This window comes from Haliaeetus albicilla, chromosome 12 (assembly GCF_947461875.1).
Source record: "Haliaeetus albicilla chromosome 12, bHalAlb1.1, whole genome shotgun sequence".
In the NCBI taxonomy this organism is placed as follows: domain Eukaryota; kingdom Metazoa; phylum Chordata; class Aves; order Accipitriformes; family Accipitridae; genus Haliaeetus; species Haliaeetus albicilla.
This window is the reverse complement of record NC_091494.1, coordinates 18,029,954-18,048,661: the sequence shown is the minus strand read 5'-3', so window position 1 is coordinate 18,048,661 and position 18,708 is coordinate 18,029,954. Positions and strand designations below refer to the sequence as shown.

Here is an 18,708-nt window from a genome sequence, read left to right as displayed (position 1 = left end):
CTGATGCAGTATCTGGCTGTTCTTGTGACTTATGCTGTTCGCCCTGCTATAAAGATCTTCATTCCAAATTACTCTTTTAAAATATTGATGGTACCATATGCAAACATAATAGTAAGTACATACATTTACAGGAAAGCAAGTAAATATAAATTAAAGTACAAAACAGAATCACCCTTAGCAAAAGAAGTTAAGCTTGTAAATGCAGTCACCTTTTTAAAAGATATTCTCAGGAAGGGGTGTTATTTGGCTTGGATTTGTGGTATGGATACATATGTAATATATTCATTCATATTTATGAATAATAACTGGTTCTAATAAAATGTAATCTAATGTTCAAATTGTAAAGCTTAGCTCTGTGGCCAAGGACTAGCCAGAGGTTCAACTGAAGTTCAGCCATAACAGATTTCTAAAAACATGTAAAGCATATCCAAGTAAAAGTCTGGTAATTTGATGTATATTTATAAAGGAAGAATAGGAGAAAAGATTTCATGCTGCTGCCATATAAACAGTAGTAAAACACACTGTAGCATGACAACTCTAGAACACTCTAGTACTTCCATTAAAGCAGTTAAATCTCTTAAATACTAAGTTATTCAGGTTGTCTTATTTGGAACATTGCAACAATTCTCAAATATTCTAGTCTTGACTCTCTCTCCCAGCTATCTCTCTCCCAGCTATCACATATGCTAATTATGCAATCATCTTGAATAATTTTTGTTTGGGTAAATCTGCACACAACTGGTAATACAATACAGATACAATAGCTAAGGTGTTAAAAATGCGTGCAAAAATGCATTTTAATCTGCTAATCATGGTAACGTGTAGGAAATTATTGAAAACTGTTCAGGCATTTTCTAGTAAAAGGAATTAGGAGAAGTCTCTTAAGTAAACCAGCTGACAACTACTCTGGTGATCAGTAAAGGACAACAGGTGAAAGCATCTTTTTAATTGACAATAATACAATCGGGGGTAATATTTGGTGTTAAAACTGAGAAGTAGGAATTACTCTTCTATTTTCTGGGTATGTTTTATCCTTTATAAGAATAGAAGAGAGCTTTTATTTATAACAATGAGAGAGAGCTGTCAACACAGAGATCCTCCTCAGCAAACCTCCCCAGAACACTGCTGTAACAATGCCAGACTAGTCCTCTGCCTGTGGAAGGCATGGGGTAGCGACAAAGTTTTACAAGAACAAAGTAAATTACAGGTAGTCTAATACAACAATTCAGGTGAAAGCTTGGTTCTAGACATATTTTTTCTGAAACAGTCCAAGCAGAAAAAAAGATGATGAGCCACCGTTTCCCAGCAAAAATGGACTGACTGTGTTCAAAAATAGCTGAGTTATTTTCAGTCTTTGCCAAGGTAGAACTGGTACCAGCTCACTGGAACTGTCAACAGCAGAAGGCAGCACTCTGAATAATTGACAAAGTGCCTTGCTTTCACCAGCTGCTCCGATGGGGCTAATTTATTATTGCAAGCCAGTTAATTTCTGACAGTAAGGTACCCGATATGAGATGGATCACATTTGGTTCATTTTAAGCTCCAAAGAACTGAAAAGAAATGTCTGGCAGCCTGGAAAGATTTTTAAATAATGGTCACAGCCAGTGCAACCGGTTTCACTCCAGGCTGTAGGATCAGTCAAAGTCTTCATTAGAGTCAGGCAGCTGCTGCTACTGTATAATCCAATGAGACAAAGCTTCCCTGACAGAGGTAATGGGGGCAGCACTGCCTGACAGTCTGCAACACACACTGTTTAACATCACAGAAATGGTGACATGATTCCAGCCTTTTTCCTGTCTATTAAATACTTGCACATCATTTCCTGTTGCAGATATTTAAGCTAAAGAAATTGAACTTTTTTTTTCTTTTTCTGCAAATAGGGTTTATCTTAATTTGCAACACTATGCACACCTCCTTAATTTCTCCAGCTGTGGAGTTAAACTGCCACACTTCACTGTTACATTCAAAGATGACTTGTCATTAATCTCCAGACCACTCAAACCTGGACAGCACAAAAACAGGTTAAGCAAGAAGCTATCTGTGATTTCTGGAGTGTTACAGGATAAAGCCAGAATGCCATTCAATGTTGGTTTTGTTTGTTTCTTCTCCCCAAAGGGAGTTACTGCTTGTACCTGCATCTACTCTGTCTTCTATACCATGTTATATACATATGGTAGCAAAATTATACTTTAATAATCACAAACTGGAAGCTTGCTAAGATAATTAATCCAAGTCTCTCTCACAGCTGAAGTGAGTAAACACTTAGATGCTTATGTTAAATTCCAGCACATGCCAACCAGATCCATTTATTTCATATCATAGTCAAACCTGACAAACAAAAAGAATGAAAGGCATGATGTAATACAACATTTAAAGAGAGTTCTAAAATGAGCCAGATGATGCTCATAGCCACAGCTGATTAATGAGGATAACAATGAATTAGAACAAAATTATTGTCATCTGTGCTTAATCAAAGCAGCTAAATAATTCACAACATCAGAATTAGGTTTCTGTGAATCTAGCCCTGCAAATGTGTGCAAGTCATTAGTAATAGATAATGCCCACATGTTAGGGACCATACAAAGGAAAATACTATTTCTGCTCCAAGAAGCTGATACTTAACTTGAAAAGCTATGGTGAAACACAGGAAAAGCCATTTCAACACTCAGAACTGGACTGTGGTAGTTGTGCTGAAGGTATCACAGCTTTGAACTGTCCTGTTCATTTCCATGGGTTTGCTGAACACTAAGATGCTACTTACCTTGAGTGACAGTTTCAGAGAAATTAAAGGTCTGCATTTTGATAGGGTCTAAACAGGGGAAATTAAGCATAAAAGTGCTTGTTTGTGTAGGATGAAGAGGTCAGTTTTCTAAACAAAAAGAAAGAGGGCGATCATGATGCTATCCCCCTTATCACATGGAGACCTTAAAACATTTCGCAGTTTTGCTTAGAGCAGCCTGGTTCACATTTCTAAATCACAGACCATAAATTGAATCTGTTTCATGATTCTGATTTTAAACAGGAACAGAAAGGTTTCCCCATTCACAAGCAGGGCATATTGACCCCACCACAGCTCCACAGAAATCCATATGGATAACTTTTGAGTATGAACAGGAAAAGAAAGGAGAATGAACAATGATTTCACTGATGATTGTACCTGCTGGGGCGGTAAGCACAGCACCCACAGCTTCTTCAGGATATAAAAACCATGATACATGGTCTTTCTGATCTATTAGCAACACTAAGCATAGCAATAATTATTACATACATCCCATTTCTCCTTTTCATCTCTTTCATTATTGTTTTATTTCTTTTCCATTTTGACAGCACTGAGCGAGCAAATCAAGTGAAACCCCATCATTTAGTGATATGCAAACAGTTGATGCAATAGTCCATGAATGGAATCAATAAATGGAAGTGGCTCACTCCTTCCTTATCTTAGTGATCAGTGGTCATTTCTTTTTCAGTTTATCCACTGAATTTCAGCTCATTAAAACCGGGATTTTTCTTTAAGTGGGCTGGAGCAACCTTGAGAAGTCATCTGGTCTGTCTTTCTCCCCAAGGCAGGATTGATTACCCTTAAAGGACATCTTGGATCAACTGCTTCATGGCAATGATAAACCACTATAATATGGTTTGAAACTCTGATTTGACATGCTAGTTTATACACAAACGCTGAATCCGAATCTCCTTTCTCCACTGCACATGCAAAGCAGAAAAAATAAAGCCTACATAACTTGATAAGTAATTGATAGGGGCCTAGAAATTTTATGCTGAATTTTTAATAAAGGTTGCTATGGTTTTGCTACTTTCATCCAGATCTGCTGTGAAAATAACTAGGAAGTTATTGATTGCCGCAAACATCCCCAGGGCTTTGAATGAAGTGTGTCCTTGTAATCACATGTCTTGGGAACCAGTGGTCTGAATTGAGAGGAGTGTGCAAAGAGGGGGTTGTCTCCCTCAATCCCACATTTGACAGCAACACAAAAACTGCTCTTAACATTTGGGCAGCATGGGGAGCTTCACTAACACACCCTCAAACAGCTTGAAGCACCAAAGAAACAAATGAAGGAGTAAGGTTTTGCCAGGTGGATTTATGCTGCCAAACTGCTGCAAATCCCCTTCAGTATGGATTGTATAATAGCTTCATCTTGTAGCAGAGTGCAAGGAAATTAGAGAGACATCAGAAGGAGCATGAAGTTACAGCTCCAAGCTTTATTCTTTTGCCTTTAGTTCTCTCATTTCTCTCCCAACAACCTTTAAAAAGCAACAAGATTGGAGGGAGGAAGAAATTGGAGTGAAGAAAAAAAAGTAAAAAGAAAAAAGCTTTAGAAAAAGATCCTAGGTACCATGTCAAGTATAGAAAGGAACCTTTGGCTCACTGCTTCCCCTCTATTTTCCTTACAAATAATGTTTATGGAAAAATTTAGCTTCTTCATTCTCTTTTCTTTGGATATTGTTGTCTTTTGTGGCTTTTTTTTTTTTTAATTTATCTTCTCTCATGATACACTGTAGCCATTAAGGAGATAGGGCAAAATAATTTTATTCATGAGATGAGGAAAAGCTATTTCAATCAGTCATGTAACCTTACTAATTATTACCATTCATGCAACTTTCAACAATTGATGTTTTTTGTGGAATCAGGGCCTAATCAAAGGAAGGGATCCTACTCCCACATCAATAGGTGCTTAAGTACATCAGTTCATAAATGCACACACTTTGATGCATACTTTAGGGGACAGTAAAGTAAAATATGTTAATAAAATCAATAAGGGTAGGAGTCATCTCTGAATTTTACATGTCTAATACTTAAAATCCTGGCCTGATCATTTATGGTCTCAGACTGTGGAGAGAAACTAGCATCTGGAGATATTCCAGACAGTGAACGAACACACCCACCTTAGGCATCTGTCTTTGCAAGAAATGAACTGTTTTCTGCAAGTGCCTCTCCCTCTCTCTCCTCCCACCCTCAGTGGCAATACAGGGAACCTAAAAGACCAAGCAGAATGCCACACCTAAATTTCAGATGGGTGAGAGACTGTTGAGAGGAACCCTGCTTCACAGTTCCATTTCCAAATCTGGGAAACAAACTGGAGTCTGATGCATGGATACTGATGCCTCATGGATCCATTGTTCTCATGGTACAAGGAATACCTCAAGCAACAACCTGGCAAAACATCTATAGACTTGTTAATTCTTTGGCCATAGACTTACCTGATGATTTTATGGAAGAACTATAGGCAATCCCATTGTGCTGCTGATTATCACCAATTTCCAGAGTTGTAGTTATTACAGGCTTTGGCTTAAATTCACGTTTAGGCCGACTAGATGCTACATTTATTCTGGAACACAGAGAAGAGTGGCAAGAGATCGAAGGAAGAAATACTTACAGAGCTTACACTCAGGTTCAGTGCTTAGGTATTTGAAAGGTGGGTAAAAAAAAACCTTCTACTGGTTTTGGTTTTAGGCTTCTTTTTTTAGGGGGTGGGGGGCAGGTTTATTCACTAAGAGCTGCTCAATTCTCATGCAGTATTTCAATTTCAGCAAGTCCCTGTTTTATTTAATGCTTTGGTCCTGCTGACAGAGGCATAAAGCTTAACAGCCTGAGTTTGAGAACTGCTGAGCATCCACAGCTGCCACTGAGTTCAGCAGAAGTCCCACGAATGAGCTCTCTGGAAAGCTCAACTGCAAATGACATATGCAGAAACCCAGCCAGGACAGAGGCCCAGAGACTGCATCTCACACATTGCCTTTTTATTAGAGAAAATGGGAAACAACCATTTGGTCAGCACAACTGTCTCAATACCTCTTCCTGTATGTGCATGTGGCCCGGCTGAGACCTCCTTGTCTCACTGGCCCCTCCAGCTGGGATGGTGCAGGGTGTCTACAGACAACAACTACCCCTATGCTAATACTCACAGCCACCATGTCCACCCTGATCTCAGGAAAGCCCCAGTTATCTCAACTTTGTGACTGTAATGTTAGCCTACGCTATGGTGACACTCAAGTCATTTAGGTCTCCTGTTCTCTGCTGCTTCTCTAAGCAACATATAACAAATTAATGACAGCAGCATTTTTTTCTTCTATTAGGGTGACACAAAGTATCTGGGCCTTTCATAAGTGCATTACACCACAACTGTGTTCCTAGCCAGCTGGCTATTTCCCTACTCTGCTGCAGAATTTTGTTATACCCCTCACTCTCAAGGAAAATAGGCCAACTTCTCAGCAAAGCCTCCAAAACACAACTCACAAGTATGTAAGTTTAAAGAAACCTACAAACAAACAGAAGCTGTCCTGATTAACCTCCACAGATGTGAGTGAGAGATTCTGCACACACTCAAAGCATTCTGGGCAGACCCTGCATTACATTAAAGGCTCACAGCACTGCAAGAAGTTGCCAGGTGGCAATGGTTTAAAGCAATGAAGTCCAGCAAGGCACAGAGCACAGCACATGTGCATCTGTGAGATGGTACTACAAGATCTGTTGCTTCAGTGACTTTTCACATTCATGAACCTCAGCTGCAAAAAGAGGTTGAAAATCTTCTGATGGGTTCAGTCTTACCGGTTTTGCAGCTTGCTCTGCAGATCCTCCAAAATTTCTGTGGATTGTTTATGGTAATCTAGTGCTGCTTCTACAAACACAGCCAACTGGCTAACTTGTTCTACCTGAAATATAGAGAGGTAAATAGTTGTAAGGAGCCTGCAGTACATTCAGCTGAAGGATAAACAAACAAATAATTCAAAATAGACCTGGTATCTCAAAAGACCATGATACCTTGTGGAGGCTACTGAAAAAGAGCATTGTGATTCTATCAAAGAAATTGCCAGTTGGAAGCTGAACAAAACTGACGTGTAACTTCTAGTTTGCTAGCTCAGGGCTGGGTCCTTGAGTTATTTCCTCTCACAATGTGCAAATCCCTTCTGCTTTCAACTTCCAAGCCAGCTGTCTGTCAACACCCAAGCCGGAAACATTCAAAAGGACATGACCCCTTAGCAGGTGAAAGTGGGGCTTTTCTGATCAGCAATGTTGCTAGAAATTACACTGTGACAGCTCTTATGACTCAGACTCATTAGTGTTTATTAACAATGTTTACAAACTACAGTTCTGAAATGATCTGGACTTACCTCACTAGATGGCAGCATTTATAAACCAATAAATGAAACATGATTTATCTACTTGGATTTAAAAAGTATCAGCCAATCATTCAAAAATATGAATGCTGAGGAAAGGGAGAATGTGAAGGAGAAAGAAAAATCAGAATATTTTTATTCATGAGGTAACAAATAATCTCATGCCCCTAACACAAACTGAAAAGTTCAAGCTGTACTGGGGATGGAGCAGTAACAGATATTTATTTGTCCTCTTCCTTTAAGACAACATTAAGACAGACCCCAAGAAGTCTGACATGTTTCCATTCCATCATGATGTCTTCAGACATCGGATCACAAGAAGATATCCAAGTAAGCTTTCTGCAAATGTTTTATGGACCCATGGCAATTTTGTGCTCTACTTTGTCTGCTTTTACTCAGTTAAAAAGATTATTAGAAATTCCGCCGGGACTCCAAGAGAGCCAAACATTGTCACATAGCATACAGAAATGAAATGCACAGAACCAAATCAACAGCTGATAGAATTCCATCACAGTCAGAAGAGAGTAATGTAAACCACCTGAGGAAAACACACAAAGTGCCTGGGGTTTGGATAAGGTGGTCAGAGAAAATGGATAGACAAGGACTGTCCAAACAACATGACTAAAAGCCAGGAGGGATACGGAATTGTGGATTAGTAGAAGAGAGACTGGGAAAGAGCCAGAGAAACTTGTGAGACTAAAAGCCACTTAGCAAGAGGAGCCTGGGACTGGCTGAGTGGGAAAGGCAGGAAGATGGATCTGATAAGGAGTGCATGCAACAGTGTCTACGTGGGAGGTCTGGAACTAGCTGTGCAAAAACCTGAGAAAGAGATGTGGATCAGGACTAAGTCTGGCAAAGGCACCTGCCAAGATGACTGGGAATCAGAGTTCAGAGAACAGAGATTGCAGGGTAAGGAGACCAAGAAAGAGAGACATTTGGGGAATTGGAAAGGATCGGAAGGAAGCGATTACAGTTAAGATCTCTGCAAACCCAGTGAGACAGTCTAGGATTAGACAACAAGGCTGTAATGAGAAGTTTGAGGAGGACAGACAGACTGGCTCAGCACAGAAAATGGAAGGGAAGGAGTACAGAGTTTTCTTTAAACAGAAACAACAGGAAGTGGGTATGGAAAAAACCTCAAAGGGACATCCAGTTCACCCCCTCCCAAAGGCAGAATTAGTTATACTAGAACGTATAACTCATCAGTTCTCTAGTGGCTCAGCTAAACCCTTTTAATCCATGCACTGTTTTATCCTCAGTTTGGTGCTTCAACTAATGATAAACACTATGTGGAACATTTCTCAGCTGCTTATGCAAGGCAGAATTATAAAACACAGACACTGCAACCAGGCAACTGGTAGAGCCTACAGTGGAACAGTGTGCTGAAACTGTTGATAGAGGACGTTACTTTTTGTGCTGCCTTCATACAACTTGCACTGGTAAAACAGCAACAGGCTTACTGACTTATACACTCTTCTAACAAACGTGTCCCACTCACAAGTTAGGAGCTGCAGGCTAGTCTATAACTGGCCATTACATGGCTGTGCATAGAGGGAGAAGTTGCTTGCAGTTCAATATTCCCACTTAACAGCTCCTCCTCATTGCAATTTGCTCACAGAAGACAGCACGCTTCTTACTTTCTAAGTGTGTTTTTCTGCAATGCTGCACCTACAGGAGAGAAAGCTTTGGAATAGGCCCAAATAGGTCCAGTTCTCTTTTCCTACAATTCCGTGATTACATGGGAGAAAGCACATCCTGCTATTCCTCTGTGTATGGACAGAAGAGAGGATTATCCTGCATGACCACAGCTGCTCCTTATTTAGACATAATTTCGTGATGGATTTGGACTCTGAGCCAAAGTCCAGGTACTTAAGCCCAAGCCACAAACAAACCCTATGGAGTAATTTTCAGAGCCAAATAGTAATAATAATGATTTTCAGAGGTAAAATCATTCAGAGACTTCAGATCAGCAGCAAAGTTTTGACTACAAGTGAGCTATAATTCAGAAAGCGCAGGGTACATACCCTTGCTCATAGTTTCAGCAGCAGGTCTATGACTATGTTAATCTTCCAACCTTCTCCCTCCTGCTGATCAAACTGCATTCTACTCTCAGGTAGTTCATTGCTCAAAGATTATAAAACTACTTAAGACCTCTGTGACAATTTTGTCTGAGCCACTGTGTCTCCAGAACAAATTCCTGAATTCTTGAGTTCTTCCATTTACTGCTGTGCATTATGTTCCTCACTGACAGGAGATTAAAAGAGGAAAGAGGCACACTTTCTGCTTTCAGACCTTACCTCCTATGAAGGATGGGACAGGCTTTATCCAATCCCACACACATTGCCCTCCTGGATGTACTGCAGCAAACAAAAATGCAGGACAGACTTACATCATTTTCTAAGAAATTGAACATGCTTCTTTCAGCCAGTTCCTTTGACTCTTCAAATTTTTCTACTGCTTGTTTAACTTCTTCATCTGGTATCTTTCCAAAACGCTTCTTTTTATAATCATAATCCAAACGGCGTCCTTCTAGTTTCTTCAAATGATGCTAAATAAGACAGAACATTTATGAGAAGGTCCAAACGGGATATGCCCAAACACGTGATTTCAGGAAATTTCAGTTATGGATGCAAATATATGCAGAATCAAAGAAACACAAGGCTCAGATTATCCAGTCCATCCCTTTGATCTAAGGCAGCATCAGGGAAGTCTAGGACTGTATACATGAATGAAATTTTAAATAAACAGCCATTTGTTAACACTTGGGGAATTGGCTATATCTTGATTTGCTAAACTTAGCCATGCAACTAATGGACTTCACTAAATGTGCAACACGTCACATTGTCTAAATGAGAAGCAGGATCCAATCTAAACGTGTGTCTCCATATTCTACATATAATTCAATTTTACCTCTTGAATTATTTGCCATATGACAGCTAAAAGTTAAAGGGTTATTTTCCCCTCTCATTCCATAAGCAGTGCTCCAACAAACCTTGTATTCTTGCTTTCGTTTGTTAGGTGCCGACACTTCTATCTGATATAACGACACAAGCTTTTCTGTTGCCAAAAATCATGGGACTGACAGACTTACAGAATGGACTCAAAGTGACAGTACAAAACACTCATTAAAGCTAATGTCAAACAATTTCTTTTCATCAGTTCAGAAGAACTACAACTGAAAACGGTTATGTATCATAGGAGACAGCTACAGACATCAAGACATTATTACTATTTTTGCTATGCTTTCCACATCCATTTATGTGTAAATAAATAAAATAATGTTCATTTCTGCATTTCATCGGGGTTTTAACTTGCTTATTACCCAAGTCTATTGGAACCAACAGACTCAGACAAAGACTGCTTGGCTTTCTTTGAATTGTCACATTGTAAACAAAAGCACTGAAAAGCTTAACTCTAAAGGTTAAAACTGTGCTCCTCAGCTTCCTATATTTTTCCTATAGTGGCATATGGTGCTTCAACATTTTATGGCACTTTTCAGATCATTCTGTGATTGCCCTCAATAGCCTTTTTCAGCAGTTATATTCATCCTCCATAGGCCGACAGACATGGCAAGATAGGATAATCAGTTGCAGAAAAACACAGCACACTCACATATTCATAAAAATTAATAAAAATGTCAGTTAAAATAAAATAGCATAGAAATAAAGAATATAATTTTCTTCACTATCCTTCTTGTACTGAATGTACAAGCAATATAGCAAACTGAGTAAGCTAAACAAGTAAGAAATAGCCAGGAATTGATTTTAAGCAGATTTCATCACTGTTTTGCTAGAGAGACAAACTTAAATTCAGTAAAATTTATTTCCCTTATTGCTTTCAAGAAAAGTATCTCAGGGAACTAGAGTGTGATTGACTCTGATTATTGATAAGTGAAGCTTTACCCTGGAAAACTTACCCCAATCTCTTTTAAATCTTTGTCCTGCAGTAACTGTAGAGGATCAATAAAATTTTGTTTGACATTAATATCAAGCGAGTCCTTCACCTCCGCCATTTGCTTCATGCTCTCACCAGCATCCAGTAGTGCAAGGCCTATGGTAAAGAATAGGCTACTTATATCTTAATATATGTAAAACCAGAAAATTTGTCTGATGAAACAGCTATTTCAAATAGGTATCTTTGTATCTGCTGCAGGCCCTTGAAGAGTGAAAAAATAATCCAAGCTATGCACTTGCTTGTCTCCTACAGAAAACTAGAACTGGAAAATTTTTGTTCCAAAGTTGTTTTTTTTTTCTCCTGAAGGGCATCAGGGAAAAAATAATACCATTTTCCCACCTGTATTTGCATAGGTTACAAACCTCCTCCACTTTGAGAGCTGCAAACCAAGCCGATTAACTTGTACAACTTTAGTGGTATTATTAAATACACAAAAAGTGAATAACTTTTTAATCAGAAAATCATGTTTTACAGCTTCCTCACATATAGTGTGGTTTTTTTCCAAACCTCCCTTTGGTCAAAATTGTTGCTGCCTCTTCAAAACCATCTTTTTAACATAGCTGTATACTTTATTAAGCACGTAAGTATCAGCAGGCAGAACACTGAAATGTTCTTTCCCCTTTCCTAGTTTTATTTAGCACCCCTGTTTCTTTTGCAGAATAAAAATACATCCAGCTCACAGATGAGTTGTGCCACTTCACTCTTTGTGAGGAGAATAAATGAGTCTTTGGCTATCAGCAGCATCTTTCCTGTGCAGCACCTACTTGGACTCAAGTGCCAAGTCCCTACGCCTACATAGCCGTTACTATTTCAAGACAACCACGGTGTGTAAAATTGCAGATATTAACAGTACATAGAGCCAGCCAGTTCTGTATTGGCTTCTGCATGCAGTCCCAGCCCATACAGCTCTCTCCTAGCCCTACTCTCCTCTCTCTCCCCAAACCAGGATTCTCCTTTTCTCATGTATTTCTCCCTGGTTCTCCCTCAATCCCAGCCATATCAAAAAGCACACACTGAGTAGCTCTGTGACAATGCTTCAGATTCATTCCAGTCAAGCCCACACACTATGCATGCTCAGCAAGCAAGGCTTCTATCAAGATTTTGGCTGTGAACTACTGGCATATCTTGAGAAGTAATAGGTAAGATTTGATTTACCATAGAATTGTATCGTGGCCAAGCTAGAGTTCATTTTCATGAAACCAAGAAAATGCATATTTAAGATGCACTGCTCCAAAGCACTGCTCCAAAGCACAGAAATACCAGATCATTATTAGAAAAAAATAAAAAATCACCCAAAGTTACTGTTTATTTTCTTCTATGAAAAATTTTTCCCTTAGTTTACTTCTCAAATATAGAGTAACTATTTTTATTTAAAGCTTAAAAGAAATACAGTGCATCTAAGAATCACTCTGAATTATTTAGGTTTGGCAACTTAGAAACTAAAATGGTTATGGCAATAATATGAATCATCAGACAGCATCACTAATAGTGTTATCAAATCCACCTCAAGAGAGGTGGACAAATATGCAGAAGCATCATGTTCTGTTAATTATATCAATCACCTCCTGATCACTGTACTTAACTTTCCCTCTTACCTGCAGTAGCTATTTACATAGGTTATGTCACTGTGTAATATTCTGCAAAGAACTTTATGCTGAAATATTCACAGAGGAGATACACAAACTCACCAAACATAGAATCATCGCCAAGCTCTCTGCCATACCGTATCATGCAGTCTCCTAGGAGTCCCTCTGTCTGGGGATAGCCTGTGGTTTTAACTTGTCCTCTGATCTTTGACATAGTGTTCAGCATTCCCAGCTTGGCTCTGTATGCTAAGAAGGACACAAAAAAAAAAGAACAAAAAAGTTATAAAAACTCTTTTAAAACTAATACACTTAAAGCAATAAATCATTTAACAAGCAATATCACAAAGCAAGTCACAAAGCTGGTCTGTAGATTCCTAAGTTTTTTGTTGTCAGTACTTCATAGTCAAAAGTTTAAATAAGATTCCATTCAACAATACGGGCCACATGAAAATGGTTTTTATTCCCAACTGAATGAGCATCACATCTCCACACAGATATATAGTGGGATTGCTTGTCATCTTCTGTGGATATTCACCAATACTCACACTCCTTTCAATATTTCTGCTTGCAAACTCCTTGATTAGAAGTATTGCAGAAAGCAAACACAGACTAGATACAAGCACAGCCAAAGCCAATTTCATGCTCTCTCTCTCTCTCGCTTGCGAGAGCTTTGCAGAATTTCCTTCCCCCTTCTTTATTTTCGTTCCAGTATTATCCTGCAGAATGGCTTGCTACATACAAATTAATTTATTGTTATCTTGCATGTATCATGACAAAAACATGCATTTATTCTTGGAGAGTTTTTCCAATCTACTCCTTAGTATTATCACTCAACAGCTTCTTCAACACAGTAGTGGCCATAGGCAGGGCATTCCTGAGGAATGTGGACCATGGTGACAAGCTTCATCTTAAACATGCTGGCTGGGCCTTGGTAAAGGACTGAATCCTACCATCCTTATGTAGACATAACCCATTAAACTTCTTCAGGGATGTGCATTTCATAAGGTACCCATAAGAGACAGCTATCTCTGAAGTCACAGGTGTAGCTGACTAAAGGAATTCTGTCAGTCAGTTCTCAAAAAATAAAGGTTCTTCCAACAGCTGGTTTGGACATTGAATCAAGGTCATAACAGGTAAACTTTGTGACTGACTGCAAACGTAAACATGTCTCCTTTCTTGTTTCTTAAAACAACATTTGAAAAACCTGTGTTGACTGACGATCCAAAATCCACTGAGGCCTAGCAGTGTTCAGAAAATGCAAAACCTCATTCAAATACCGGGTAAGCAGGTAACAGCCCACTTCCCCGTGGTTACATGGTTACCAGTACCTCTGAGGGCAGCAGCCTGTGAGTTAAATTCAAGGGCTTTTTACATCTCTGCTGAAAAACCTGTTGGCATTCTCTTCACTTTTGGGATCCATATCCCACTCCAGGAAATCCAGCACAAACATAAACACAAGTGCTGTACCACAGGCCCAAGCTGTCCAAGACATGTCATGCATGCACAACCTACATATGCCCAGTAAATCAGATGCACTGTGTGCTGCAAGTTGAATGCATCCCAGATCAGACTGAGTGCATAGACACTTTACAGCTGTTCATTGCACGCACAGGTAAAGCTCTCTAGGACACCCAGAAGCCTCACAACAATGACCTAATTAGCTTTTATTTAGCTAGGATGAATTTCCAAGTAAGAAGACAATGTTAAGCGAAATCCAACACCTATTGTTCCTATCCTACCTGGATTTGGCTGAAGATACTCTGTGGACTTGGACAGAAGCTCTGTTACAGCTTTATTAGTAACATCAATTTTCTGGAAAATAAAAGTAACACAGATCGCAAAAAGCAAATCGATTACTAGAATGTTTATCATTTTATTATACATAATATACTATTCTAGCTGATTATGAAATTTTTATTTAAAATAAAGCAAGTATTGTAGCTTAAAATAAATAGCCATGTAACAGTTATGACAGGATTTTACCAAAAACATATTAATTGGCAGGTAGTACTGGGAAGGAGAGAAGGTTTATTTCAAAATGTGGGCTTGCCTTTCCAGCCCATCAGTCTGGACTACTGCTTACACATTCTAGACTACAGTTTTCCTGCCAGCCCAACAGTTGTTACTAAGACTGTTTTTCTCCACAGGTGAAAAAGACTGAACATATCCGTCACAATCTTGGGGTCAGGGCCATTTAAAGCAGTAGTTTGCACTGTCTTCCTATTTAATAGTTTCTAAAATGCTATTAAAAAAAAATAATATCACATTTCTCATTTGTTTCCCTCTTCCTCCCTTAGGGCCTGCACATTATTTTTGCCCTTATAATGCAGAGAAAGGAAATAATTATTCTGTAGCTAAAGAAACCAAAACCTAGAAACCTGTTTAGATCATAAATTCAAAAGTGCATGTTGGAAAAAAAACCCACCAACTCACACAAGACTTTTTTCCTCACTCTACCAGCAATAAAACCTATGACCTAAGTCTACTATGAACATTAAAAAACACACAGAAAGACAAGAGCAATTAAAAAAAGCACATAAAAGCTGAAAAAGCATAAAGTAGCAGTAACATTGTTTAATTTGCCACACAACCAATAAGTGGATAGCAAACATCTCACTTTCCACAACAATTCATGTAAATTTCTGAACATAGATTTAAACTAAGAAATATAATTATGTATCAAGAGAAAATTTGACCCTAGTAGTTAGACTTTTATCAGGAAAAAATATCAGATGGGAAGGCTTTGTGATATTTACGAAGACTCACTAAACACTGAAGACTTCTGTCTCTAATCTCCCACACCTCCTTCCTCTGCTCATACAGCCTTTGTGGATGTCTCTTCTTCCTTGGCTGAGTTGCCATGGCTCAAGGATAAATTTGCACTTATCGTTATATATTTCTGTTTGGAAGCACATGGTGGGGTGTCCCCCCGCCCAGGTAAATCGACAATACCATTCTATCACTTGAAACATGAAACATTTTTGATTCTGCAATAACTTAATATTGAAAAACATAATGTAACTTTCCTTACCCTTTCCATCTCTTGAAATTCTTCATCTAACTTTGTTCCTTCTGCTCCACTTATTTTTTCACTGAACAACTGTAAAAACATAATTTTAACAAAAAAATTGCATGATTATTTAATTACAGAATAAATATCTCAGAGTCACAGGAATTCACTCCAGATTAGAAAAATGCAGCAACCATTTGAGGCAACTGTGCAAGAGAAGAGTAACCTTAGTCTTGGAAGTGAGGCAGTCATTTCAAGAGAGACAGAGATACCTGATATGAATTTACAATAGGCAAACAAAAAATTATTTCGCATGCTTAAACAGTTTTTACCCTAAAGGCTTGACCTACACTGCAGACTTCAGGCTTAGGGACCAGAGTCTGACTGCAGGTATATCCAGAGTAACTCTTTCAAGTATGCCTCTCCAGCTCTGTACTTCTGAGTACCTTCTGGTCGTGTATGCCATTAGGTTCAGGGATGCAACTCCCATTCCTGCTCCTGGGAGTTGTGTGCAGTTCTATGGAAGGAACAGACTTGTGAAAAATGCTGCACTGTGACCCACCTGTGTAACTGAGCATCTTCATGATGCTCAAAAAAAAATGCCATGTGTTCTTCAAAAACTCAAAGCACCAATTTTAAATAAAGGATTTCAGTAAACCTTAACATTATCCAAATTTTGTGTAAAAACTCCAGGCTATCAGACCTGAGTTTGGTCCTCACTGAGTAAATCATGGCTGGGAATACACACTCGAGCAGAACTCAGCTGTCTGCTTCTTGCAGTGCATGGTACCTGCACTGCAACAGCATGAAAAGAAAGCCAGATCCTCACCCAGTGTGAAACAGCCTTTGAAAGCATCACTCAACTACGACAGATGTGGTTTAACACATACTCAACGAACATTAAACACAAATTCTTAGGATAATTCATGAAAAAATACTATGCATTTCTCTGTTTTAATTGACTTTTATCACTGAATCTGTAACAGTGTAATGTAAAACCCAGGCCTAGCTCACTGACTGCTGGTGTTCCCCAAACCTGCCCCCAGTAAAGCATTTTGTTTGTCCTTAGCACCTTCTAAAAGTGAATTCATCTCACTGAATTAAAAGGACCTTGGAGACTTGCATAATCTGATAATGGGTCATGGCTCTTTGTAGCGCAATGGTTCCCTCTTCTTGGTCACAGCCTGCACCACACAGGTGTGGAGCAAGCACACTGCCTTCCCAAAAACCAGCAATGAGCTGATGAAGCAGAGCTGGGAGCTCAGTGGCAGCTGACCTTGCATCAGTATTACTGCTACCACGCAGCCAAAAGAACAGACCTGCTTAAGGGAAAATGTGAGTTCAAAGAGAGCCCTACTGCTAATCATTTCTATTGGCTTTACAGTAGGACTCACAATCTTTATGCTTAATACACCAAGCAGCCCACAAACTTGTCAAGATTATTTCTCTTCCAGAGCACTGACAGAACAAGCACAAAAGCAGGTAAAACAGAGATGGAGAAGCCCAAGTACCAGTGAGTTCCTACGGGTCATCATCTTGCTGCTGTAAGACATCACAGCAGAGAAGCAACCAGAGGCCACACATGGAAGGGGACACTGCCCAGGTCTCTGCAGACATCTGAGGAGTCCCTGAGCACAGATGGAGAAAGATGCATGGAAAAGCTTCATGGAAAGCAGCCTATCAGAAATTGTGCAGCTTCTTTACGCTGGCAGTTTGTCTCCTTTCTGTGTAATGTTAATTTGTAAAATAATTGATGCCATTTTCCACAGCCTCACATGTTCTCTTTCGCCAGCAGGCAATGAACAGGTTTGTGGTTTCCTGAAGCCTCTCATGGTGATGATCCCTTTTCAAAGGCTGAGTGCAGTGGAGGAATTATCCTTCTCAGGCTGAAGTTGCAAAATCCATATTCAGTAGCAACCCATAGCTGTCTCATTACAAATAATCCATTTATATGCTGGCAAAGAATAAATGCAATGAAGTAACATGATTGCTCGACTGTGAAAGCATAATTAATAATAAATTACTGCACCAAATGACCAAAATAACGAAATGTCCCACACTTGGAGAGGATAGATCTGAATGTTGTAACTAGAAGCACAAGTGGATGAGTAGAAAGTTCACACAGTAACAGTAATGCCAGAGAAAGAAAAAAAAACTCCACTGGCTCATTGGAAGGCTGGCAAAGATAGTCTGAAAAAATGCAATTTCTCATCAGATACACTGGAATTTGATATGTTTTCAGTAAATGTCTTAGAGCATACACTATTTATCCATTGGCATCCCTTAGCTCTCCCTGGCTTACTGATTGCCATACGTGGTGTCACACACCTCCCTCAAATAGTAGTCTGAAACTTAGGCTTACTGTGTTGTGGCTGGTTTTTGCCAGGATTGCAGCTGCTGGTCCAGGCATTTGAACTTGGCTAGTGAGGCTGCTCTCCCAGTGCCGACAGACACGTGCCTCAGCACTGCGCTGCAGCCTGCTCGCCCTCTTTGCACATCTGCTCAAATGCTGCCACCCATGTTTAGTTTTGGTTTCTCTTCTGAAATGTTGCAAAATTCTTCACTGTGTTTTCAATGGATAAAATTTGATGCCATGCACAGAGGGAGAAACTATCTGCAGCAATACTGAGTCACTCCTTGCAAGGGGACCACTGGACTTGCTGATGCAGCAGGGAGTAAGGAAAGCATCTAAGTTAGATCCAGAAGGTCACAGAACAACTGAGACTTCTATGCACCAGCTTTCAGAAAATGAGAGCGAGAGAGAGAGAGAGAGAGTCCGCATCTACAATTTGCAGAGAATAATGGAGTAATTTAATTAACAACTTGGATGATGGGATGCAGTATACTCCCTCAGAGTCTAGAAGACACCAGCTTGGGGGGGGAAGAGTTGATACACCAGATGGTGGGGCTGCTCCTCATAAGGGCCTTGACAGGCTGGAAAAAATGGGCTGACAGGAACTTTGTGAAGCTCAAGCACAAATGCAAAGCCCTGCACCTGCAGTGGAATATCCCCATGCAACAGTACAG

The 18,708-nt window shown here is 39.5% G+C and overlaps 1 protein-coding gene across 4 annotated transcripts in view; it reads right to left on the bottom strand.

The window, feature by feature from the left end:
* Positions 1-18,708, bottom strand: part of SH3GL3 (SH3 domain containing GRB2 like 3, endophilin A3) — a 58,207-nt gene that overhangs the window by 1,561 nt on the left and 37,938 nt on the right. For all 4 annotated transcript variants that reach the window (XM_069798376.1, XM_069798377.1, XM_069798378.1 and 1 more), the window contains 7 exons: positions 15,703-15,771; positions 14,411-14,483; positions 12,774-12,917; positions 11,048-11,181; positions 9,521-9,679; positions 6,563-6,666; positions 5,215-5,342 (listed from right to left, as the gene is read on the bottom strand). In XM_069798376.1, coding sequence (XP_069654477.1) covers positions 5,215-5,342; positions 6,563-6,666; positions 9,521-9,679; positions 11,048-11,181; positions 12,774-12,917; positions 14,411-14,483; positions 15,703-15,771 — 811 coding nt within the window. The remainder of the gene's footprint in view (positions 1-5,214; positions 5,343-6,562; positions 6,667-9,520; positions 9,680-11,047; positions 11,182-12,773; positions 12,918-14,410; positions 14,484-15,702; positions 15,772-18,708) is intronic.